The sequence below is a fragment of the Staurois parvus genome, unplaced genomic scaffold, assembly GCF_062004578.1.
Source record: "Staurois parvus isolate SC_StPar_1 unplaced genomic scaffold, SC_StPar_1.0 ptg000894l, whole genome shotgun sequence".
Lineage (NCBI taxonomy): Eukaryota > Metazoa > Chordata > Amphibia > Anura > Ranidae > Staurois > Staurois parvus.
In genome coordinates this window covers 1,786,740-1,812,248 of record NW_028318690.1, presented here as the reverse complement: position 1 = coordinate 1,812,248, position 25,509 = coordinate 1,786,740, and the positions used below count along the sequence as shown (strand labels likewise).

The following is a 25,509-nucleotide window of genomic DNA, read 5'->3' as shown; positions in this document are numbered from 1 at the left end:
ATAAAAAAATCTGCCAAAATAACGATTTTTGACCCATCTATGGCCTGCATTAGATACTGCATTAGATACTGTGAACATGTTAGGTACTTATTTGTTTGCACAGCTAACAGGTTAATATGTCATGTTTACTAATTTCACAAACTTTCTTTTCTTTACAGGATAAGTGCACTTAAAGACAAAGGGGGGGGGGGGGGGTTATTTACTAAAACTGGAGAGTGCAAAATCTGGTGCAGCTCTGCACAAAAACCAATCAGCTTCCAGGTTTTATTGTCAAAGCTTAATTGAGAAAGCTAAACTTTAAAACTGATTGGCTACCATGCACAGCTGCACCAGATTTTGAATGCACCAGTTTAAGTAAATCTTGCCCCCCAATGTGTTTTTATTCTCTTTCCCCTTTGCTCTGATCTAAGCTAACCCACCCTAGCCCTGCAGAGATGGCTGAGTCTTCTGGTGTTTGTTTATATCAAGGGTCGCAAGTCAGCTATGCCTGTGCATTACTGACCTATAGATTTCTATTTGGCTGTGTTCTGAGTCTGGAGATAATATCAACCACAAATAAAGTATATATTGTATATACAGCATACTGTATCTTGATTGATTGAAATGACAGTACCATGTCATGGTGCCAAGAGGAAATGGTGTCACCTAAGGTTCCCTCCCATACAGGTTGACAGGCTTCGGGGGATATTGGTCTAATGAGAAAACTGGCTTTTCAGGTTTTCTCTAGGATTATTAAATCCTGGAGTCCAGAGGCTTTGTAGAGTCTTGTGTATGAAGCCTCCAACCATACAGTTGCAAGAAAAAGTATGTGAACCCCTTGGGATTACGTGGAGTTTTGCATGAATTGGGCATAAAATGTGCTCTGAACGTCATCTAAGTCACAACAATAGAAGAACACAGTCTGCTGAACATAATACTACACAAACATTAGATGTTGCCATGGTTTAATTGCACATAACATGTAAACATTCACAGTGCAGGGAGGAAAAAGTATGTGAGGCCCTAGCTTAATGACTTCTCCCAGAGCTAATTGGAGCCAGGAGTGAGCCAACCTTGACTCCAATCAGTGTGATGATATTGGATGTGTTGCTGACAGCTGTCCTGCTCTTAAAAAACACACACCTGTTTTGGGTTTACTGGTTTCAAGAAGCACTGTCTGATGTGAACCGTGCCTCGCAGAAAAGAGCTCTCAGAAGACCTACGATCAAGAATTGTTGACTTGCATGAAGCTTGAAAGAGTTACAAAAGTATCTCCAAAAGCCTTGATGTTCATGTGTCCACGGTAAGACAGACTGTCTACAGATGGAGAAAGTTTAGCACTGTTGCTACTCTCCCTAGGCGTGGTCGTCCTGTAAAAATGACCGCAAGAGCACAGCGCAGAATGCTGCATGAGGTAAAGAAGAATCCCAGAGTGTCAGCTAAAGACCTACAGAAATCTCTGGAACATGCTAACATTTTTGTTGACACATCTACAATAAGGAAAACATTAAACAAGAATGGAGTACATGGGAGGACACCACGGAGGAAGCCATTGCTGTCCAAAAAGAATATTGCAGCACGTTTGAAGTTTGCAAAAGAGCACCTGGATGTTCCACAGCACTACTGGCAAAATATACTGTGGACAGATGAAACCAGATTGAGTTGTTTGGGAAAAACACACAACACTATGTGTGGAGAAAAAAAGGCACAGCACACCAACATCAAAACCTCATCCCCACTGTAAAACATGGCGGAGGGAACATCGTGGTTTGGGGCTGCTTTGCTGCCTCAGGGCCTGGACGGATTGTTGTCATTGATGGGAAAATGAATTCCAGAGTTTATCAAGACATTTTGTAGGAAAACGTACGACCATCTGTCCGCCAACTGAAGCTCCACAGAGGATGGGTGATGCAACAGGACAACGACCCAAAGCATACAAGTAATTCAACAAAACAATGGCTGCAACAGCACAGAATACACCTTCTGGAGTGGCCCAGTCAGAGTCCTGACCTCAACCCGATTGAAATGCTGTGGCATGACCTTAAGAGAGCGATTCACACCAGACATCCCAAGAATATTGCTACACTGAAACAGTTTTGTGAAGAGGAGTGGTCCAAAATTACTCCAGATCGTTGTGCAGGTCTGATCTGCAACTACAGGAAACGTTTGGTTGAGGTTATTGCTGCCAAAGGAGGGTCAACCAGTTATTAAGTCCAAAGGTTCACATACTTTTTCCTGCCTGCACTGTGAATGTTTACATGTTATGTGCAATTAAACCATGGCAACATCTAATGTTTGTGTAGTATTATGTTCAGCAGACTGTGTTCTTCTATTGTTGTGACTTAGATGACGTTCAGAGCACATTTTATGCCCAATTCATGCAAAACTCCACGTAATCCCAAGGGGTTCACATACTTTTTCTTGCAACTGTATGTCATTGTTTTATTGGTGATCAGCAGCGATTTATGGTGCAGATGTACACAAACTTTACAACTTTATGTTAGGAGAACTGACTGCAGTTCAGTCCCCCACCTTCCCCAGGAGAGCCATGAAACAAGGGAACAGTAAGGAGTGTGTCACTGACCAGGCCGACACCTGGGAGATAATTGGGAGAAAGTTCATAGTGTAGACACTATGAAGTTCTGGTCTGAGAGCCCACATTTAATAGGCTGACAGTCAGAATATCCCCAGCTGGGTAGCTTTATATCTAGGAAGCAGTATTTTTTGTTTTGACTGCTGTGTGATGCTGAAACCCCTGCATGGGAAACCTGCTGTTCTGGAACTTTTTTTAAATAAACACTGGAGGAAAGTCCTTAAAGCAAAGATGGTGAGTGGAATACCGCTGACTACTCTTCCCCGCAGCAGATGTACACAAAGGGGCGGGGACCTTATGACATCATTGAAATGACATGACCACTGACATTAACCTAGTATAACTATGTGTCCATATTAGGTTAAAAGAGAAGTTTGTTTGTTTTGTTTTTTTAAACATACTTAACTAGGTGGATGTAGCATCAGTCCGATGTGCCCTCTTCTGGCATCCCCACCCCTTTGTCTACAACAGCTGCAGGATAATAAATCTTCCAGTTCACTGACCCAGCAATGATGGCTAACTTCCAGGTTTGGACAATACCCAAGCTCATCACTACTTACAATCTATGTTCCCTACCTCACGTGCTACCTACATACGCATATTAGGGCCAATTTAGACAAGAGCCAATTAACCTACCAAAATGTCTGTGGAGTGTGGGAGGAAACCCACACAATCACAGGGAGAAGATGCAACCAATGCAGGTACAGTCTTGATTAGAATTCAAGGTGAGGAACCTAGTGCTGCAAGTCAGGAGTGCTCAGGGGCGGACTGACAACTCATGAGGCCCCCAGGCAATAGGGGATCATGGGGCCCTGTGTCCTTGCCCAAACTCAAAAAAGCCTATGAAAAAGGTACCAGAGGCATTTTATGGGGCCCCCTACTGACCCGGGCCCTCATGCAGTGCCCGAGTTTCCAAATGGTCACTCCCTGGGAGTGATAATGATTATACCATTGTTTTTAGGATAATCTTTGTGAATAAGGACACATGCACACTATGGCGTTTTGAATCACAGGCAGAATCGCCACAATAACTCATGTGACAAGCGCAGCAGAACTGCACCGTGTTCTTATGTGCCATTAAAATGAATAGCATCTTAACGTGCTGCTGTGTGATTTGTTATTTTGGCAAAGCGTTTTGAAATCACAGTGATTTTGCCCACGATTCAAAACACCATAGTGTGAATAGAGCCTAAAATACATTTTATAGGCTGAAAATGGTATAGTGAAGTTATTTGTAAGTAATCTAACTTTTTGTAACTTTTGCCTTTGTAACTTTGGATTTTTGTAGCTTTACCTTTTAAAAATCTTCTATTTTAGATTTTGAGATCACAAGTCCCATTCCCCGTGGGCAGAAGCTGAGGCCAACGCAGGAGTATGGGATATATGAGCAAGCTTCAAGTCTAGGTCCTTCACAAGTAGATATCAAACGGGGAAACTGGAATACAGGCAGCACATCCAGTACTGCAAGTAGGTAACTTTTGGTCATACAGCCTTAAGCTGGCCATACATTATACAATTTTTCTTATTCAATTTCCTTTATATTTAACTGTAACTATGTAGTGCAAGGGCCTGTCTGATTGCATACAAATTGAAAGTGTTTAGGTTTGACCTCATATTATATGGTTTTGGTAAACCTAAAGGAAGATTGTACAAGAAAATTGTATAATGTATGGCCAGCCATAGAGTCCCTTAGTTCCTTCAAACAATCAGTTTTGTTTTCCAGGGAAGATGACATCTTGGCTTAACTGGTTTATTTCCTATACCTTATTAAGTCATTGCTATCATAACTTAGTCATAACTTATATATTGGTACATATAATGAAGCCTTGCAGCCACAGGGAGCAAGCCAATAAAATGTATTTAAGATTCCATTTGCCTAACTCCTAATTTAAGGCTTGCTTTCAGATATACATAGGAACATTTGTATATTTCTGTATTAATTAGATCAGGGGTCAGCAACCCCCGGGATGTGTGGGAACTCTGGGGACCTTGATTTAATGTGGGGGACTCTGGGAACCTTGATTTAATGCAGGGCACTCCAGGGACCCTGATGTAAGGAGGAGTCTTTGGGGGCCCTGATTTATTGGGGGAATTCTTAAACTCTTAGAAACCTAAAGTAAAGGGGAGAAACTCTAGGGACCCTGATATAAAGGGAGGGACTCTTGGGAACCCTGATTTAATGTGGGGGAACTGTGGGGACCCTGATGTAAGTGTGGGGGGGTCTCTGGGGATCCAGATTTAATGAGGGGGATTTGGGGACCCTGATGTAAATGGGGGGAAGATGGGGACCTCAGTGTAAGGGGTTGACTCTGGTGACTCTTATGTAAATGTGGACAGCCTCTGGGAACTCAAATTTAATAGGGTGCTCTTAGGACCCTAATGTAATGGGGGAGAACTATTGGGAACTTGAAATAAGGGGAGGGGACTCTGGGGAACCTGATGTAAGGGGGAGGACTCTAGAAGAAGGAGGGGGGCTCTGATGTAAGGAGGGATTTTGGGAACCCTGATGTGTTTAGTCAGTGGTTGCTAAAAGTAGTATTTGGTGAAGGTGCAGGAATGGGGTGATCAGAGGTATGTAGGTGTAGGAAATGGGGTGATCTGAGGTATGAGGTATGTAGATGAAGGAATTGGGGTGATCTGAGGTGTGAAGGTGCAGGAATTGGGTTGATCTGAGGTGTGAGAGTACAGGAATTGGGGTGATCTGAGGTGTGAAAATACAGGAAATGGGGTGATCTGAGGTGTGAAAGTACAAAAATTGGGGTGATCTGAGAGGTGTAAAGGTGCAGGAATTGGGGCTAATCTGAGGTATGAAGGTACAGGAATTGGGGTGATCTGAGGTGTGTAGGTCAGGAACTGGGACTGATCTGATGGGTGAAGGTGTAGGAATTAAAGTGATCTGAGGTATGAAGGTGAAGGAATTGGAGTTGATGTGAGGGGTGAAAGTATAGGAATTTGGGTGATCTAAAGTATGAAGGTGCAGGAACTGGGGCTGATATGAGGTGTGGAGCTGCATGAACTGAGGCAATCTGAGGTCTGATGGCGCAGGAATTGGGGCTGATATTGTGTCTAAAGATGCATGCATTGGGGCTTATTTGAGATTCGGAAGTGCAGAAATTGGGGTGATCTGAGGTGTGTAGGTGCAGTAATTGGGGTGATCTGAGGGGTGAAGGTACAGTAATTGGGGTGATCTGAGGGGTGAAGGTGCAAGAATTGGGGTGATCTGATGGGTAAAGGTGCAGGAATAGCGACTGCTTTGAGGTGTGAAGGTGCTGGAATTGGGGCTAATCTGAGGTGTGAAGTTGCTGGAACTGAGACTGATTTGAGGTGTGAAGGTGCAGGATTTGGGGCTGATCTGAGGTGTGAAGGTGCAGGAACTGGGAGTGATCTGTGCATGCATTTAATGTATTACTTACAGCTGCCAATCATGTTCAAACTTTCATTTTACAGCTGCAGATTTGAATTTGATGCTGTGATGACAGTAGTTTATTTCTAGTATTTATACCAAAGACGTGGGGTAGTATTGGTTAAAATGTGCAAAGAAGAGCTGACTACGCTACCCAGAGCAACCATTTAGATTTTAAAGGCATTTAATTCAGGCCCCCTTTATTTTATCATTTACTTACTAACTGTAAGATAAACTTGAAAAGCTATCATACATGTGTTCTTTGTGTTTGTTTTCTAATACAGGCAGCAACAGTAACCGATCCAGCACTCGAAGTACACTAAGTAGTGGAAGGGAAGGAGATAATGAGGTAATTGCGTGTATGTTTCAATGAGTGACAGAATAATCATTGCCTTCATTCAATCATAAATAAAAAATCCAGTGCATTCCAGACCACAACTTTGCAAATAGTGTTTAATACCTGTTTATGGTCATGTTAAATGCATAAGTGAAAATGGTAAAACATGTATTTTCTGTTCCAGCTACAGGAAGGAGTTATGTGAAAGGAAGAAAAAACATTATGTGCAAAAATATACAAATCATAATAGATTATGGGTGCTCATTATCAGTTTAATATTTCCAAAGAAAATTAGTGGCAGTTGGAATTGAAGGCTTGGGGTAGAGAAAAGCACTTGTAAAAATGAGGAGAGAAGACTTGTACATTGTTGCAAACTTACCTTTGGATTTGTTGTCCTGTTATGTAAAAGCAGCATTGTGCTCACTTTTCTGTTCCACAGCTGCTGATAATCTCCTTCTCGGAATGTTACTTGTTAGAGATAAGGTACCTGTGATTTGGTGGTGCTTTCCATACCCTGTTCTGGTAACAAGTTATACAAGAGCACTTTCTATCGTCAGAGCCATTGGCATTGCATTAGCCTTTGCCCTGTCTCTGATAACCCACTCTGTGATTAGGCCAAACAGACTGAGTACTAGAAGCTACTGCATCTATTCAGATCGCTGGGTGCCTTTAAAATGTACACTTTCTGCTGGTTCCTACCATGGAAGGGGCTGACACTGAGAGACTGATGTCATCTGCTGGGTGGAGTGTCGAGCAAGCATGTTCCATGTTCCCTCTCCCATCATTCAGCACCAAGGAGGTATCACCCCACTGCTGCTCCTGCATTGCAAAGAACCATGTCGAACTCTGATCTTTGTTCCATTCCTGCTCCCCACCTGCAGTTACTTGTGTTCACCTCTAGCAATCCAGCCCGCACCTATTACTAGCACTTTGGATTTGTGAGTACCTGAAGCCTTATCTCATACCCTGAGTCTTATGATGCCTTACTGCCATTTGCAGCAGGTCTAAATCTAGACATGGGGGACAGTCCTGCTGTACTGGGTGCTCCTCCTCACACTCTACCAATGGGTCCTATAATCCTTGCAGCACTCCTACTGACGAAGCCAATGTCTGCAGCCTGGAATCATGTTTTCCTCTGTTCCTAGATTTTGTCCTGTCTTCAAGGTTTTCCTTGTCTCTACTGAGTGTTGCCAACTTCCCTGACCTTTTGTAAGAGTTTTTTACTACAGTCATGCAAATATACTTCCCCTTCTGCTTCTGTATCTGATCTGTCTTTCCGTTAGCTATCTCTGAGCCATTAGCCACCGAAACTGTCTGATTCTGAGTCATTTCAGTCTTTTCTGGACAAACTTGCTTCCAAGGAGTCACAGTCTTCTGCCATTACTCCAACATCGAAAAAGACTGTTTGGTTCTTATTGATGCAGTGCGGTCTACTCTAAAACTAAAGGATCAGTCTTTTGCTTCTACCAGGGATGTTCCCTGTCTTGGGTCCTTTAAAGCCCCTAAGACTTTCTCAGTGCACCTACTGTACCAAGTCCTCCTCTATGGAGACTGGAAACACTCTGACAAGATGTTTGCTCCCCCAAGTGCTTATTTGCTTTGTATCCATTTGAACAGGATTTTGCTAACACATGGTCTTCTCTAAGAGTAGAACTGGCAGCTGTCCCACCTTAACAAAGCAGAACAAACAAACTATTCCAATGTAATATGCACCAGTTTTAAGGACCCAACTAATAAGTGGTTGGAAATCCTTATCTCCCGCCTAGGTCGCCTTTCAGTATAAATGCAGAAGACATTTTAGTGTGGACTGCAGAAGCTATACCTAAGAGACACTTGCTCTGCATGGCCTTTCAGGGACAGCATCTCTTTGGGTATCCTGAGTTTCAGTCTCCTCCTCCTTAGAGGATCTCAAGGTGAGCTGGTTTCCTGAGTTGGACTTTGTTAGACATCACTTAGATGATGCAGGACATTCACTTCCAGGCAGGTTTGTGGGCTTATCCCTAAACTGGATGACTCTGAGACCACACTGTCTTCCCTGGGAGTAAGGCATTCATATGTCTCCGCTGGTGGCTTCTGCACCGAAGGGAAAGGTTTATGCACCTGACTGTCCCTCATCTTTTGCATGACGAGCACAAATCTCTGTGCCTCCCTAGATTGTTTACAGGCAGAACACTGTGTACCCCTCTTGGAGTAGAGTATGTCCTCTAGCTAAGGGATAGGCGTGTAAGGGTTAGGCTTTCACATGTAGACTACCTAGTCTTCTCTTGCAGACCTATTTTGTCGCAGGATCCTCTTGTCCCAATGTTTTTCTGTTGCTGGCCTTTTTCTTCCTTATCAGGCAGTTATGTTGTTCCACTTGTAGTAGTGAGTTTTTAGTTTTAAAGCCTCATTGGCTCTGGCTCAGTATTCCTCTGGGTGGGGTTAATCCTCTTAAGAGGTGATCTTTTTTTTCTGGTCTAGAGCAACAGATTGATCCTCTGTTGCCTTCACTTAATTGTTTGCAGTTTCCCATGTCCTGCTTTCAGTCATTGCTCCTTCAGGTAGTTCCGAGTTGCAGACAGTTCTCAGGGCTATTTTATTGGGTTGTTGGTGCTTGTTGCCCATCCTTCAGCTGGACTGCTATGAGATGTCCCATGTGTTTCTGAATTCTCTCAATGGGCAGGAAAGGAAGTAAGATTTTTGTACTTAGGGACATACAGTGAGGAACAGAAGTATTTGAACACCCTGCGATTTTGCAAGTTCTCCCACTTAGAAATCATGGAGGGGTCTGAAATTCACATTGTAGGTGCATTCCCATTCTGAGAGACAGAATTTAAAAATAAATTCAGGAAATCACATTGTATGATTTATAAAGAATTTATTTGTCTTGCACTGCTGAACATAAGTATTTGAACACCTGAGAAAATCAGTGTTAATATTTGGTACAGAAGCCTTTGTTTGCAATTACAGAGGTCAAACGTTTCCTGTAGTTCTTGACCAGGTTTGCACACACTGCAACAGGGATTTTGGCCCACTCCTCCACACAGATCTCCTCTAGATCTGTCAGGTTTCGGGGCTGTCGCTGAGCAACATGGAGTTTCAGCTCCCTCCAAAGATGCTCTATTGTATTTGGGTCTGGAGACTGGCTAGGCCACTCCAGAACCTTGATATGCTTCTTACAGAGCCACTCCTTGGTTATCCTGGCTGTGTGCTTCGGGTCGTTGTCATGTTGGAAGACCCAGCCACGACCCATCTTCAATGCTCTGACTGAGGGAAGGAGGTTGTTGCTCAAAATCTCAGAATAAATGGCCCCATTCATCCTCTTCTTAATACAGTGCAGTCGTCCTGTCCCAGAAAAGCACCCCCTAAGCATGATGTTACCACCCCCATGCTTCACAGTAGGGATGGTGTTCTTGGGATGCAACTCATCCTTCTTTTTCCTCCAAACACGACGAGTGAAGCTTAGACCAAAAAGTTCTACTTTGGTCTCATCTGACCACATGACTTTCTCCCATGCCTCCCCTGGATCATCCAGATGGTCATTGGCAAACTTCAGACGGGCCAGGGCATGTGATGACTTGAGCAGGGGAACCTTCCGTGCAATGCATGATTTGAAACCATGACGGCGTAGTGTTCTACCGACAGTGACCTTTGTAACTGTGGTCCCAGCACTCTTCATGTCATTGACCAGCTCCTCTCTTGTAGTTCTGGGCTAATTCCTCACCTTTCTTATCATCAGTGATACCCCACGAGGTGAGATCTTGCATGGAGCCCCAGTCCGAGGAACACTTACAGTCGTCTTTAGCCTCTTCCATTTTCTAACAATTGCTCCAACAGTTGATCTATTTTCACCAAGGTGCTTGACAATTGCTCCGTAGCCCTTTCCAGCCTTGTGGAGGTCCACAATTTTGTCTCTGGTGTCTTTTGACAGCTCTTTGGTCTTACCCATGCTAGTATTTGGCGTCTGACTAACTGTGGGGTGGACAGGTCTCTTTAAAGAGCACAGACAGGTGCTACTAAGTTAGATTAATGAGTGGAGTAGAGGTGGACCTTTTAAAGGCACAGTAACAGGTCTTTGAGAGCCAGAATTCTTGCTGTTTCTTAGGTGTTCAAATACCTATGTTCAGCAGTGCAAGACAAATAAATTCTTTAAAAATCATACAATTCTGTCTCTCAGAGTGGGAATGCACCTACAATGTGAATTACAGACCCCTCCATGATTTCAAAGTGGGAGAACTTGCAAAATTGCAGGGTGTTCAAAAACTTCTGTTCCTCACTGTAGGTGTGTTTTTGTTCCTGCCCTGGGTACTGGGTTTCTTTCCCTGGGTTCCACCCCTCTGTGTTTATAATCAGGCCTTTGGTACTGCTTGGTACAAAATTGAGGGATGCATGTAGTGCTGGGTGTTAAACTGGGCTGGTCTACATTTTTTTTTTGTTTAGCAGAGTCAAATCTTCCTGCAGATGGCAGTATAGCCCGAAGGTTAACCGCTTCCCGCCAGCCTATAGTACAATGACGGCCGGGCAGGAGCTTTCTTGTTCTGGGTGGATGTCATATAACGTCCTCCCCAGAACGCGTCTTGCATCAGCCCCATAGGCTGTGCTGTGGCGTGTTCTGTCACCTACTGTGTCCAGTCACAGTAGATTATATGACAATTGTACACAATGGATGGCTTCCATTCATGCCATCCATTGTGTACTACTGCATTGATCTCTGTGATTGTTCAGTCACAGCCCATCTGTACCATGTGGTTAGCTGTGGCAAATCACAGCTAATCACAATAGTACAATGAATTGATTTCATTCAGAAAAAAATGGTTGCTTATAATAGTGATTTCACTGTTTTATAAGTGATCATAGTGTATTAGAAAAAAAAAATCTTGAACACCTTCCCAGAGTAGTACAGTGTTACTGTGGTAACTCTGTGTTGCTCTGCTCACAGCATGCAAAAAAAAATTTGTAAAAAAATGTAATAAAATTATAAAAAAGATTTTGTTTTTGTTTTTTTTTTACATACTGTCACTAGTCAGTGTCCCTGATCACCACCACACCAGTTATATGATGATGATGATGCTGTACTGCACTGGTGACCGTATGTAAAAACAATTGTGAAAAAAATTTTTTTTTTTTTATTTCTTCATTTTCTCCTTTTCCAAAAAATTGTGACGAAAAAATTACAACTTCAAAAAACTCGCCATGCCTCTTACTAAATACCTTGGACTACCAACTTTCCAAAAATGTTAATTTGGGGGGTATTTGTACTGCCCTGGCATTTTCTGGCCTCAAGAAATTAGATAGGCCATCAGTACATGAGGACTGATCTATTTTCATATATATTTACCATAATTTGTGGCCTCTATAACTTTCCTACAGACTAAATAATAAACACTATTTTTTTTTCACCAAAGAAACGTAGCAGAATACATTTTGGCCTACATTTATGAGGAAAGAGTATTTATTTGCAAAATTGTATAGCAGAAACAAAGAAAAGTGGTTGTTTTTTTTAATTTTCAGACTTTTTTTAATTTAAAAAACACAGTGGGGATTCAATACCACCAAAAGAAAACTCTATTTGTATCAAAAAAAATTATACAAATTTCATAGGGTACAGTGATGCTTGACCAAGCAATTGTCATTCAAAGTGTGTCAGCACTGAAAGCTATTAATTGGCCTGTGAAGGAAAGAAGTGAAAGTGCTTGGTATTAAAGACTTCCTGTGTCCCACAATGGACTCCAAAAAAAAGGATTTATGGGGAGTTCAAAAATCACATTTCAAAAATCTGCCGTATGCTGTAAAATACAGACAAATGTCCAGTAAACATTCACTTTGTGAATTGTACCATGAATACTTGTTAAATTGCCAAAGTGTATTGAAGCCAGTGAATTACCATGATGTGACCATGAAGACCCTACCCTTTTAAAGGATAAGTTCCCCTTTAAAAAAAAAATAATAAATGCACATTTTGTTGCAGATAGAAAAATGTGCATTTACTATTTCTTTTTGTAAGAGCCTGTAAAGCATTGCACTCGCAATCCTGCAGACTTACAGTGTAAGCTGTCTGCTCTTACCTCATATGGGCAGGCAGTTATATAATGACAGGATTAATCAATGAATTACTTAGAGCTCTCAACAGCTCCCTAGTAGCACAGGCCATCAGCTGCAAAGGATCTCAGTACTTGTAGTTCATTCATTCACAGATCTCTGTGTTGCAGCCGTGTGGGTGTAGCCCGCATGACTTCATTCTTTTCAAATTGTGACTGCAAGTACAGGGAGAAGATCCATAGCCCACTGTCAGAGGTGGGGGATCAGGGAGCAACTGCAGGAACGGGAACATGTTATATGTTCCACCCTAAAAACAGGTGAAACATTTAACATGTTCCTAAAGGTGAATTTATAATTTAAAGTACATACAGACTGTTTACCTAATGTTAAAATTGAGGAGGTGAGATTGAATGGTGCATAGAAAAGGGGGTTTAGTTCTTTTTGCAACAAAAAGCTAGATAACATAAAAATGACCTTTGCTGTGAGGTGCTCCAAGAACATCGACTGACAAATGGCCTTGCTGAAGCCCTGAAGATATGCAAGTGTCCCCTGAAGCCTTTCAGATGTGAAAGTGTCTTCTAAAGCCTTGCAGATATGTAAGTGGCTGACATGTTTTCAGAGTGAAATGTATGATTTGGGTGGAATTATGTTGTACATTTTCTGTCTCACTCATTGAGGGACACAGGACGCCTTGTACCTCATACTTCCACCTATAGGATGATTAAACAGTACTCGTTCTTAAGTCTGCTTGTTCGCCTCTTGTTGTCACCTCAAGTGGTCCCAGTATGAGCCCTACTGCTCTTACATGGCATCTCGATTGTGGAAAACAGTCAGCATAGGCTCTGTTGGACAACAGGGCTTTGACAGTGGTTTGGATGAATCCCAAACCTTCAGAAATTGGAGCTGGAGCCAACTCATTGTTTGGGCTATATGGGTCTAGTCTTGGAAACAGCTCAGGCCAAGGTGTTTTTTCCTCAGGAGAAAGGTCTGAATTTCTGAACTCAGATTCTAGATCTCCATTCAAGGAGATGTCTGACTGTTTTTGCGTAAGAATCTTGGGCCTGATTGTAGCCTCCTTTGAGGTAGCCCTATTTGTCCAGTTTCACTCCAGTCTTCTACAGCACAACATTGTGTCATCACAAGACAAGTCAAATAGGTCCCTGGACAGAAGAATTTATATGGCACTGTAAACCAGGTTGTCCCTGGCCCGGAAAAGCCCTTTTTGTCTTCTGGAAGATCTCATGAAGGATGCTAGCCTGTCAGGCTGGAGAAGGAGTGCTGGGCGCCCTGTCAGTGCAGAGGACTTTGTTGTCAGAGGAGACACATCTCTCGATCAACATCCTGGAACTTTGGGCACTTTGGATATCTCTGCCAGTTTAGACCATCCTGCTGGAAGGTCATCTGATCAGGATACAGTCCCACAATACCACTGCAGTAGTGTACTGCAACCTTCAGCATGGAACCAGTGGGATCAGTGAGATTTGCCTTTCCTCCTCTGAAACTTCTTTCTTGTCTGCTTCTCAGGATCAAGCTGGAGGACATTGTGATGTCCTTGTTGCTCCACATTCACTTGGGTGGATGCAGTACATCAGCTTGGTAATACTCCTGTCAGGCTCTCCATGGGCCCTGCCTGATCATCAGGTTCTTCTATCCAATGAGTGATTTCCCATCCAGCTTTACGGTTGTTGGCATTATCGGCATGGCTGCTGAAGCCCAGGTTCTAAGACACAGGGCATCTGAGTCTCTATTTCATACCATGCCAAAAGCTAGGAATTTACTTCTCGTAAGGTCTAATAATATCTAGGTGGCTCAGGAAAACCATCATCCAAGCTTACGGTCTCAAGGATCGTGTCTCACCCTTTCCTGTCAGGAACCACTCTACTGGAATTGTGAGTGCTTCTTGAGCTCTTCAGCATTAAGTAACCATTTGCCATATTTTCAAGGTGATCATGTGGTCTTCTGTTCACATGTTCTTGGAGTTCTACTAGGTGTATATTACAGCCTCAACTGATGCCAGGTTCAGGTATAAGGTTCTTCAAGTGGCTCTTTGAGCTGCAGGTAGTCCTCAGCACTCTGTTGTTTTTACTTGGTTCTGTTAGAATTTGTTTGCTGTATTGCCCAATCCCATAGTTGCACTGCTTTTGGACAACAAGTCCCACCGCATTGTGTATATGGTTATGCAAAATTGAAGCAAGATTTTAGCCAGAGGGGTTATCCTGGACTGGCCTACAGTTTTTTTTTAGCTTGCCAGCATCCAATTCTCTAGTAGGCAGCAGAATAACCTAAAGGTAACCCTCAATGGATTTCAAGAGAAACTTTTTTCCAAGCCATTTTGCATAAAACCTCTTTCTAACCAACTAGGAATCATTATTTTGAATTCTGTGAGCTGATAATAGGTGAAATGTAATTGACTGTCATGGACTGCTTAGTTTTCACATGATGATTGCATTTGCAACTGCTTATTAAACGTACCTAAATATTGTGTATCCATTCATTGTCTCTACATATGTTTCAAAGCATTTTAGAACTATGGATATACATGTACACCAATTAAAAGACTTAAGGCTTAGACAGAATCCAGAGCCTCCATATAAATGTCTCCAGGAATGCTATGTTCAGGCATCCACAGAGAGCAGTTAGAAAATGCAGATGTACGTGGGTATGCATCAGGCGTTGCATAAAGCACTTGCCCAGACATGAGAACACATATAGTACTTATTTGGAGCATACGTTTGTGCACATGCAGGTGCTTTAAACAACCCCTAACTCTTAACAGCATACAGCTGCATCTATTAATTGGAAAGCTACAGGCAGCAGTTGTGGGGAAAATTTTTATGGACAATCTGGATGCTGTACAGCCCCCTTACAGCTGTGTTCATAAGCCCTTCTACAAAAAAATGAAGGTAGAATTATGTTTAATATTGTAGGAGGAGTTACCAGATGAGTCATCAGAGGAGCCTCCAAGATGCAATCCTCGGCACGCTTCCCTGCCAAGACAAAGACCTCCTCCAAGGCCACCAAGGATACAAAACCAGAGTACTAAAAGGTAAAGCTGTGTAATTTCAAAAAAAGATCTGTATGGAAAAAAGTAATGAGGCTACCATTGCTGATTTTTAAAATGCTAGCCTGCATGGCTATCCTTAGCTAAATACTTTCTGAGTCACAGACCTGAAACAGGTATGTAGGCAGTAAAGTCAAAACTTACCTGCATTTATGTTCTGAATCGTTGGGGTTGATTTACTGAAGGCTAATAGGCTGTGCACTTTGCAGTTGCAATAATTTTCCCCAGAGCTTGGTGAATTTGTTGAAACTCTGCTGTTTTCCATCATCCAATCATGTACAAGCAGAAATGCTGTTTATTTTTTCTTTTTCTTCAACCCGATTGGGTATTCTTTACAAATTGAAGCTTCATCACATTCACTAAGCTCTGGGAAAAATGAGTGCAACTGTACTTGAAAAGTGAACAGTCTGTTTGCCTTTAGTAAATCAACCCCATTGTCTTTGAATTTATTGATGCCAGAGGATCAGCTTGTCAGAGAGACATCTAGTATTTTCAGAATTGGGGAACAGAAATGGCAGCTTCCATACTTTCCACTGCTGGATTAATCCAATCTAAATCAAAACTCGATGATTTTTTTGTGTGCTAATTTTCTATGATTATTATTTTACAGGAGTTATAGTGTCAAAGGTTTGTGCAGCACCTGACAATGTAAAAGGAGATAGTACAGTTACATTACAATAAAATACAAGAGGGTTAAGAGGGCCCTGCTCATACAGTCATGGCCAAAAATAATAGCACCCATGCATTTCTGTCAGATAATGCACCACTTCGCCCAGAAAATTGTTGCAATTACAAATGTTTAGGCATTCTCATATTTACTTCTTTTATTTGTAAATTCGGTTATTCGGTATGACAAAAAAAGTGGAGAAACAAAAATCAAAATCTGTCACATTCCACACAACTCCAAAAATGGATAGGACAAAATTATTGGCATCTTTAATTTAATATTTGGTAGCACACCCCTTGAAAAATATAACTGAAATTAATTGCTTCCTGTAACCATAAATTCTTACACCTCTCTATTGGAATTGTAGACCACTCTTCTTTCACCAGCTGCTCCAGGACTCTCAGATTGGAAGGGTTTCTTTTCCCAACTGCTGTTTTGAGATCTCTCCAAGGGTGCTCTATGGTATTGAGATCTGGACTCATTGCTGGCCAGTTCAGTACTCTCCAGCGCTTTGTCTGAAACCATTTCTGGGTGCTGTTTGACGTGTGCTTTGGGTCATTGTCCTGCTGTTAGACTCATGACCTCTGACTGAAGTTTCTGACACTGGGCCCTACATTGCACCCCAGAATTCTCTGGTAGTCTTCAGATTTCATAATGCCATGCACACGATGAAGACATCCAGTGCCTGAAGCAGCAGAGCAACTCCAAAACATCTGTAAACCTCCACCACGTTTGACTGTAGGGACCCTTTTCATTCAGATGGTGACGTATACTGCGAGTTGATACAGTTGTACCCTGTGCCTGAAGGTCAGCTTGAATTCATCTGGAAGTTGATCAAGGTTCTTTAGCCACCATTCGAACAATCCTTTGTGGCAATCTTTGGTCAATTTTCTCTTTCATCCACGTCCATGGAGATTAGCTACAGTGCCATGGGCTGTATACTTCTTGACAATGTTGTGCACAGTGGACACAGGAAGATTAATCTGGAAATAGACTTGTAACTTTGAGATTGTCCATGCTTTTCCACAATTTTTGTTCTCAAATCCTCAGACAATTTGCTGCTCTTTCTCTTCTCCATGCTCCATGTGGCACACAGAGACACACAACATAAAAGTTGAGTCAGTTTTTCACCATTTTAACTGGTTGTCAGTGTTATTTTTTAGTATTGTCAGCACCTGTTAATTGACACAGGTGAATTTAATTACAAAATACAGGAGCATCCCAAACTTGGAATGCAATTATTTCTTACAATTTTGTTCAGTCCATTTTTGGGGTTTTGTGTGGAATGTGTCAAATCTGGCTTTTTTTTTTCTCCACTTTTTTTGTGTCATACCAATACAAAGAAATAAATAAACATGAGAATGACTAAACATTTGTAATTGCAACAATTTTCTGGGCGAAGTGGTGCATTATCTGACAGAAATGGAGGGGTGCCAAAATTTTTGTCCATGACTGTTTAAGTGCTTACAATCGATTAAAAAATTAGAAACCAACAAATTCCTATCATTGAAAGGAACTTTAAAAGCACCATAGAAGAATAGGCAGCAAAGACACAATTAAGAAAATTCAAATACACACAATTTGATAATCACAATGCATTATCGAAACCATACAAAATCACATATCATATTCTCCCTTTAGTAAGTATTTTGCAATAATTAATTCAGCACTTTGAGACTCAAAAAAATCCATAAACAGTCCATATTGTATACTGGCACTTGGTGTCCTTATACTGTTGCATTATTTGGAAATGCTGGATACTGGTATGCTGGACTGTAAAACAGTTTGACTGCCTGGGGGTGTTGCGCTATTTGCTGCTTCAGTCTCCTACCTGTGTGGTTTAGTAATTTGATGCCATTCCCTACATTTGGTTGGGAAGGAGTTGGAATTGTCTTTGCCTCTGGTGGGTTGGAGCACTGAACATGCTTGATGTCTCCTCATGTGTTTTTACTATTGTGATACTCTCGTGTTCTTCCCCTGAAGAAGCAGCGGTCTTCGGCCCTGGATCCCAAATAATGCAATAGTATAATGACACCAAGCACCAGTTTACAATATGGACTGCATATGGACTTTTTTGAGTGTCAAAGTGCTGCATTAATTATTGCAAAATACTTATTAGAGGGAGAGTACGATACATAATTTTGTATGGTTTTGACAATGAATTGTGACTAATACATTTTCTGTATTTTGATTTTCTTAATTGTGTCTTTACTGCAAATTCTTGTACGGTGCCTTTAAGTCTCTTTTAATTAACGGAATCTGTTGGTTCTGAATTTTTGAACATATGTATATAGGATATGGCACTGTATGTTCACGCCCAAAATATGGTCGCTTGTGCTGTATTTGCTTGGAGCTTACAATCTAATAGGATGGTGCAAATGGTACAAAAGGTTATAACTTTGGGGGATGAGCTGATGGAAGAGTTAAAAGTTCAGTTGTTGGAGGCATGAAAAGATGGGTTTTCAGTAGGAGATAGCTGGACAGAATGAGGTAGAGCATTCCAGAGGATGGGAGAGGATCAGGGGAAGTTCTGGAGACAGACATGAGAGGAGGAGACAAGGGAGCTTTAGAGCAGGAAGCTCTTGGGAGGAGTGGAGAGAATGGTTTGGGTGATATTTGGAGACAAGATTGGTGATGTGGCTCAGGGCAGAGTTGTGGATGGCTTTGTATGTTGTTATAAATATATTGCATTCAATTCACTAAGCAATCGAAAGCCAGTGGAGGGATTGGAAGACTGGGGTGGCAGACACTGATGGCAAGGTAGATGAGTCTGGCAGAAGCATTCATGATAATAGACTGAAGAGAGGATAACCTATGGAAAAGGGGATAGCCTATAGAAAAGTAGGCCGATGAGCAGGGAGGTACAATAGTCAAGGCAAGAGATAACAAGGAAATTAATGAGTAACTTGGTGGTTTCATTAGTTTAAAAAGGGCACGATCTAGAGATGTTACAGAGGTGAAGTCTACAAACTCGTTACAGAGGTGAAGTCTACAAGCTCTTGGAAGTGACTGGATTTGGGGCTGAAAGGATAGGCCAGAGTTTAGGATTACACCTAGCACCCTGTCATGAGGGGAGGGACTGATAGTTGTGTTATTGATTTTGATAGAAAAGTCATGTAGGAGTGCACAAGTGAGTGGGGGGGGGGGGGCAATATTACCAGCTCAGTTTTAGAGAGACTTAGTTTGGGGAAATAGTGTGACATCCATTTCGATATGTCAGTTAGTAAGTTAGTAATGCGAGAGGAGACTGAAGGAGTGAGGTGAGGAGTAGAGAGATAGCTTTGGATGTCATAGGTATACAGGTGGTATTGGAAGCTCTGGGAGGGTATCAAGTGACCAAGAGAGGAGGTGTAGATAGCGAAGAGAAGGGGTCCAAGAATAGAGCCTTGGGGGACCCCTACAGTAAGAGGAAGTGAGGAGGAAGAGACATAGTTATAGGTAACACTGAAGGAGCTTTGTGATAGATTGGAGAACCAGAAAAGAGCAGAATCTTTGAGGCCAAGGGAGTGGAGTTTATTGAGAAGGGTTGTGTGGTCAACAGTATCAAAGGGTTGTCAATGGGAAGAAGGTTTACCTTCCAACATGACATAGGTTGAAGGAGAAAAAGTTGAATGTCCTTGCATAGCCTAATCAGAGCCCAGACTTAAGCCCCACTGAAAATCCGTGGAATGACTTTACGACTGCAGTCCACAAACAGTCACCATCAAATTTAACTGAACATGAGCAGTTCTGCAAAGAAGATGGGTAAATACTGCAAAGTCTAGATCTACAAATTTTGTAGAGACATATTCCAACAGACTTTAGGCTGCAATTAAAGCAAAAGGTGGTTCAACAAAATACTGACACAAGGGGGTGATCCTTTTTCCAACTCAGTGATTCTGCACTACCAGGAACTAAAATGCTCCAGGAAAGCTCTTTTCATGCTCAGCTATTTTTTTGCTTGGTGTCTAGTTAAGATTACTGTGCTGTATAAGTCAAGGAAACTTTGACCTCTTTAGTGTGTTAATGTGTTTTACTGAATGAAAATGCTGTACATAGAATCTATGACAATTATATAAAAACAAGTACAGAACTGGCAGATATACATACAACACGCAAAATGCTACCTACATCCTAGCAAATAAGCAAGTCTGTATACAATGGAAATATGCTGAAAGGTTACTTAACTCAAGTTAGAGTGGGTTCACGATCTCCTTAGGCAATGAGGACCCAGGCTCACTCTACAGCAGTTGCAGAAGATTGGGCAAAGATGTCTTCTTCTTCTGTCAGAGATCTTCCTTGTTGTTAAGTCATCCTAAAGTCATCCTTTTCAGTTTCTGTTGTAGGCCTTTATATTTGGAAAGTTTTACCATCCCACATGGGTGTGGTCTTTTTGGAAAACTGTGTTTCAATGGGAGAAACATTCTCCAGTTGGACCTCTAGATAGCTTTGTTGTATCATACATGCCATAGGTCATATATGTCAGAAGGTCAAGGTATTGTTAACCATTGATTAACTTGATGCTTTCAGTTACATAATTAAATGTAGAACAATAGAAAAGCCCCACATATAACAATGGTATCTAAGTTCTCATTGTTGCAGAAGATAGCTTGTGTAAGTTGTTACCAAGACATTTTTTTGAGAAGTCCACTCAAACATTCAAACATAACCTGATCTCTGTTTCAAAGACAAACAACAAACAGATCATTTCCTGTAAGTGTAAGAAAAAAAATCATAAAACAGACATATATTTATATCAAATCAAAATGACCACAGTTGCTCACAGTTGAAAGTAAAATGGCTTTGTGTGCCATTGAGAAGGTCATTAGCTACATCTGATTGAGTCATTTTTAGGAGGGAGGTGATCTTTTTCCCAATTCAGTGATTCTGTTTTTGAATTTTTTAAAACCTTTTCTGACATCTTGGTGTTATATCTTTCACTTGGAGTAAATAGAGCTGGATAAAACAAAAACGGTGTCTGTCTTCATTTCAGGCTGCAAAGCAACTAAATATGATTATTTTAAAGGGGGTGATTCTTTTCTCTATCCATTTTATCTATTTATGTCCCAAGCATGTTTGAATCCACTTGCTGTTGATAGACTCACTACCTTTGCTGGAAGTCTATTCAGAGTATCAACTACTCTTTGGGTAAAATAATACTTTATAAAAAAAAATGGTTTCTGGTAGGCTTCTGAAGATCTTTTTTTCATCTTTAATCATTCAACATCATTTTGTTTAATATATGTAAGAAAGGGCTGCCACAGAGTGGATCCATTAAATTGTTCATGTTAGTTATGCTGTGTGCCCATTGGGCAGACATTGTTGTCAACAAGACACAGACGGCAATAAAAAATAGCCGCCAAAACCTTTTTTTTATTGCTGTCTGTGTCCACCTACTGGAGATTATTCCACACCAACTGTCCTGGCCATAAAGTTCATACTGGGGCAGGAGACAAGGTGGAATCTCGATGAAACCTCAGAAAGAAAGAAAAACAGAGGATCTAACCCTATGTCCATAACTAAAATAAAATGTGAATGGAATTGCACTTTAAAGCAAACCTGTGCCAGCTTAAAACACACCCTTATTCATCCCTGTATCCCTAAGCATTGTGAAGAAATGAATTTTCAAAGTTTACTACAGAGGCACTGTTTTTTTCTGAACAGGATCAGGGCAAGCTGCCAGCTCTCTAATGTAAACAACCAGTGGGTGTTAATCTGAAAGCAATTGAAACCCAACTTTAGAGCATCCTTTCCCAAACTTTTTACCCCAGAGGAACCCTTACCAAAACCAATTCATTGGGGATCAATGAGAAAACTTCCCCTTACATCGGTGGTCAGTTGGAAGATAGCAATCTTTAAAATGGTGATGAGAATTCCAGATTCTAGAATGATCATTAGTGTCATGCCACTGGCTTTCCTGGCACTCCTCTTTCCCTAAGAAGAACTAAAGGCAGCTTATACTTACTTTTCCTCCAATGGCCCCTGTCCCTCTCTGGCATCTTCGTGCTAATTTTTCACTAATCTTCATTGGCTGGTGCAGGATGACATCACTCCTATGCATGTGCAGGAGGCCATGAGTCTGCCACACAGGGATCGGGTTGGCTGCTGTAAGCTGAGGTATGCATGCGCAGCTCAGTTTACATACAGGGGGATGCTGCGAACAGGCAGGTAAGTATTCTAACTAACCTTACCAATTCCTAGATGTGGTGGCCGAATTAGTTTTAATTTTTAGGCTATTTTCCTTTATTTTCACCTTGTGACCCTGCCAGTCAGTCTGTTATTTTTCAACTTCTTTTAACAGACCAAGCTGTCCAGGAAAAGTGGCAGTTGGAGGTTTTAGAGAAACCATTTAACACTGACAGGATTCTTACAACAGTCATTGATTATTCATTTATGCAAAACTTTTATCCCCAAAGGTAAAAAAAATTTTGCTGTAACTGCTCAAACATTGCTAGATGGAGCTCAGCTTTAATTCATCAGTCAAGTACATCGAAATCTGCTGGAGCATCTAACCTACCCAAGCCTCCCCCCCCCCACCCAGATTGACAGTGCTGCTGTCCAAAGGTATCTCTGATACTCCTCCATCCAGAGTGGAGACACACTAAGACAGGAAGTATGTTTCTGGCCAGATCACCAGGTGAAAAAAAGGAAAATAAAGAGAAACCTAATGCAGCCACCACATTTGAAGATTGGTGAACTGCAATAAATAAATGTTTTGTGCATGTGATTAATACAGCTTTACAGTATATGAAAACCCTAACAGCAAACATCTCCTATTTGTTCCCTCTTGGTCTGTTAAATACATCATTGAAAGCATTTTGTTAATCTTTTTGAAACTGTAAGTGCAAAAAATACCTGTTGATCCTGTCAGAAATTCAAAGCTGTCCTTTTCACTCTGCTTGTGTTATCTGATGGTGTTTAACCACTTGCCCTCTGGAAGATTTACCCCCCTTCCTGACCAGGCCATTTTTGCCATTCGGCACTGTGCTATTTCAGCTGGTAATTGCGCAGTCATGCAACGCTGTACCCAGCCGAAATGTAGGTGCTTTTTTTTCACAAATAGAGGTTTCTGTTGGTGGTATTTGATCACCTCCTGGGGTTTTTATTTTTTGCCCTATAAACAAAAAAAGACTGAAAATTTTTAAAAACTTTATTTTCTCATTTCTGTTATAAAAAATATAAAATTTTGCTACATGTCTTTGGTAAAAAAAAAATCCCAATAAGTGTATATTAATTGGTTTGTGTGAAAGTTATAGCATCTACAAACCATGGTATAGATACTGGAATTTACTGACTACCTAACATCTTTTGAGACCCTGTTAGACTCTGCCATGCTGTACCCTATATTAACACTCCACTAGAGTGTCGTAGCGACGGAAGCAGTCCTTGAGGCAGAGATCAGGTTGGCCAGAACAGGAGGGACAAAAAAAGCAGGTATCACAACTAAATCCTTGTCTGTTACAGACACAACTTCTTTTTTGGGATGACTTTTGGGTTGAGGTACCAGGAATGGCATGAGGAAAATGCCTCTCATGCAGCCAGCTCACTGCATCTGGGTTGGGGGTTTGTGCCACAGCACCTTCTGGATACAAAAGGGTCGTGATGATGATCACTTCCTGAAATTTTTGGCTTTATGGGAAACTAAGTATGGCTTCATCATCTGGTCGTTGAAGTTCACCCCTCCCATGTTAAGGTTATAGTTGTGGACACAAAGGGGCTTCTCAACAACACCAGCTGCCTTGAAAACTTGGATGGTCGTGGCTGTGTAAATTGAAGACAGGACGTAAACATCACGTTTGCCCTTCCACTTCACTGTGAGCAATTTGTCGTTTTTCAAGCAGGCTTTCTCCCACTTGGGTATCTACAAGCTGTTGGGGATGCCCCAGTGATTAGGTCGTGCGGTGCCACATGCGCCAATTCCAAGATTGTACAAATGTCTAAATAGTGGCATGCTTGTATAAAAATGATCCACGTAATCCACGATGGTATGGTATGGTACCACATATGGGAAAAAGATGACACCAAGTCCCAAACTATCTTGCCACTGCTCCTCATGTAGTCTGGGCATCCGGGGGGCTCCATGTGGCTATCTTTTCCCTCATAAATCCAAAAATTACATGCATAGCCGGTTTGCCTCTCACAGGTCATATAAATTTTGACCCCATATCTGGCACGCTTGCTGGGGAGAAATTGTTTGAATGCGAGACAGCCAGAAAAATTAATGAGGGACTCATAAACGCATGTTTTGCTGGGGATTGTACACATCTGAAAATTTCTAGTTAAGGTGATTTACGACAGAATGTGTTGTCATTGAAATGCATAAATAGCATTATATTCTCATATCTATGCCTGGCCATGGCAGCACAGAACACGGACATATGATGAAACGGGTCTGTGGACCAATACAACCGCAAATAATTCTTTTTAGTAATGCCCATGTTGAGGGTTAGGCCCACAAAAACTTTAAATTTGAAAACGGTAGTAGGTTTCCATGCAAATGGTCTGGCAATATTTGAATTTGGGTTTCCAGTGATAAATTGTTGTGCATATAAATTGCTTTGATCCACAATCAATCCATACAGATCTTCTGTGAAAAACAGCTCCAAAAAATCAAGGGGAGTATAGTTACATTTGCTGTTTCCACTTGAATTACGGGTTGGGCAGTAAAAGGGGGAAGTACGGGTGTTGCAGAATTTGTAGGCTGCCAATCAAGATTTGCAAGCTCATCTGGAAGGACACTATGGGCTCTACGGGCCTGTGTTTGAATCCTTGGTGGCTGTGGGACACTACTTGTGCTAGCGACTGCACCATGTTATACTGCACTTATGGGACTCTCCACGTCACCAAGTGATACTGCAATGCTGGTATGTAAAAGACCAGGATGTACTAGGCCACTGATGCTTGCCAGTTCACCAAAAGTTAGAGCAGCACTACTACTGGCACTCTGCTGCCTATGAGACTCATCATGCAATTGTAGCACCTCAGCAACCTGGAAATGGGGTCGGGTACGCCTGACCTTCTCAAGGACCTCTACTCTTTTGTCTGAGTGATCTGTCAGGGTGTTGCTGCTCTCTACAGGTTCGTATTCTGAGCCTGATTCTGTCAGTGAGGCTTGACCTTCGCTCTCATCTGACATGCTCAGAATTCTGTAGGTCTCTTCACTAGTGTAGCTTTTGTTGGACATTTTGGCCACTAAATGTATAGGTACCTAGTGCAACTCACGAGAAAAAGAGCACCTGGCTGACAGGGACTACTTGAACCACTACAAAACAGTTTACCTGCTAGTGCTAGCAGAGATCAGGCCTGACCTTGCTAACTCTGCAGTTTTGTGTGCAATGTATCTATTGACAGTGATCTACTGACACTACACTTACTGGTGCTAGAAGGGGGAGGTTAAGCATAGGGGCTAAACACAGGTGCTGGTAGGCGTCAGGGCTTATCCTGCTAACACTGCATTTTTGGGGACACTGTA

At 41.7% G+C, this 25,509-nt stretch overlaps 1 protein-coding gene across 1 annotated transcript in view; it reads left to right on the top strand.

The window, feature by feature from the left end:
- The window catches only part of PIK3AP1 (phosphoinositide-3-kinase adaptor protein 1), a 166,761-nt gene that overhangs the window by 139,965 nt on the left and 1,287 nt on the right, over positions 1 to 25,509 (top strand). The window contains exons 14-16 of the mRNA XM_089656196.1: positions 3,890 to 4,039; positions 6,260 to 6,324; positions 15,258 to 15,376. Coding sequence (XP_089512322.1) covers positions 3,890 to 4,039; positions 6,260 to 6,324; positions 15,258 to 15,376 — 334 coding nt within the window. The remainder of the gene's footprint in view (positions 1 to 3,889; positions 4,040 to 6,259; positions 6,325 to 15,257; positions 15,377 to 25,509) is intronic.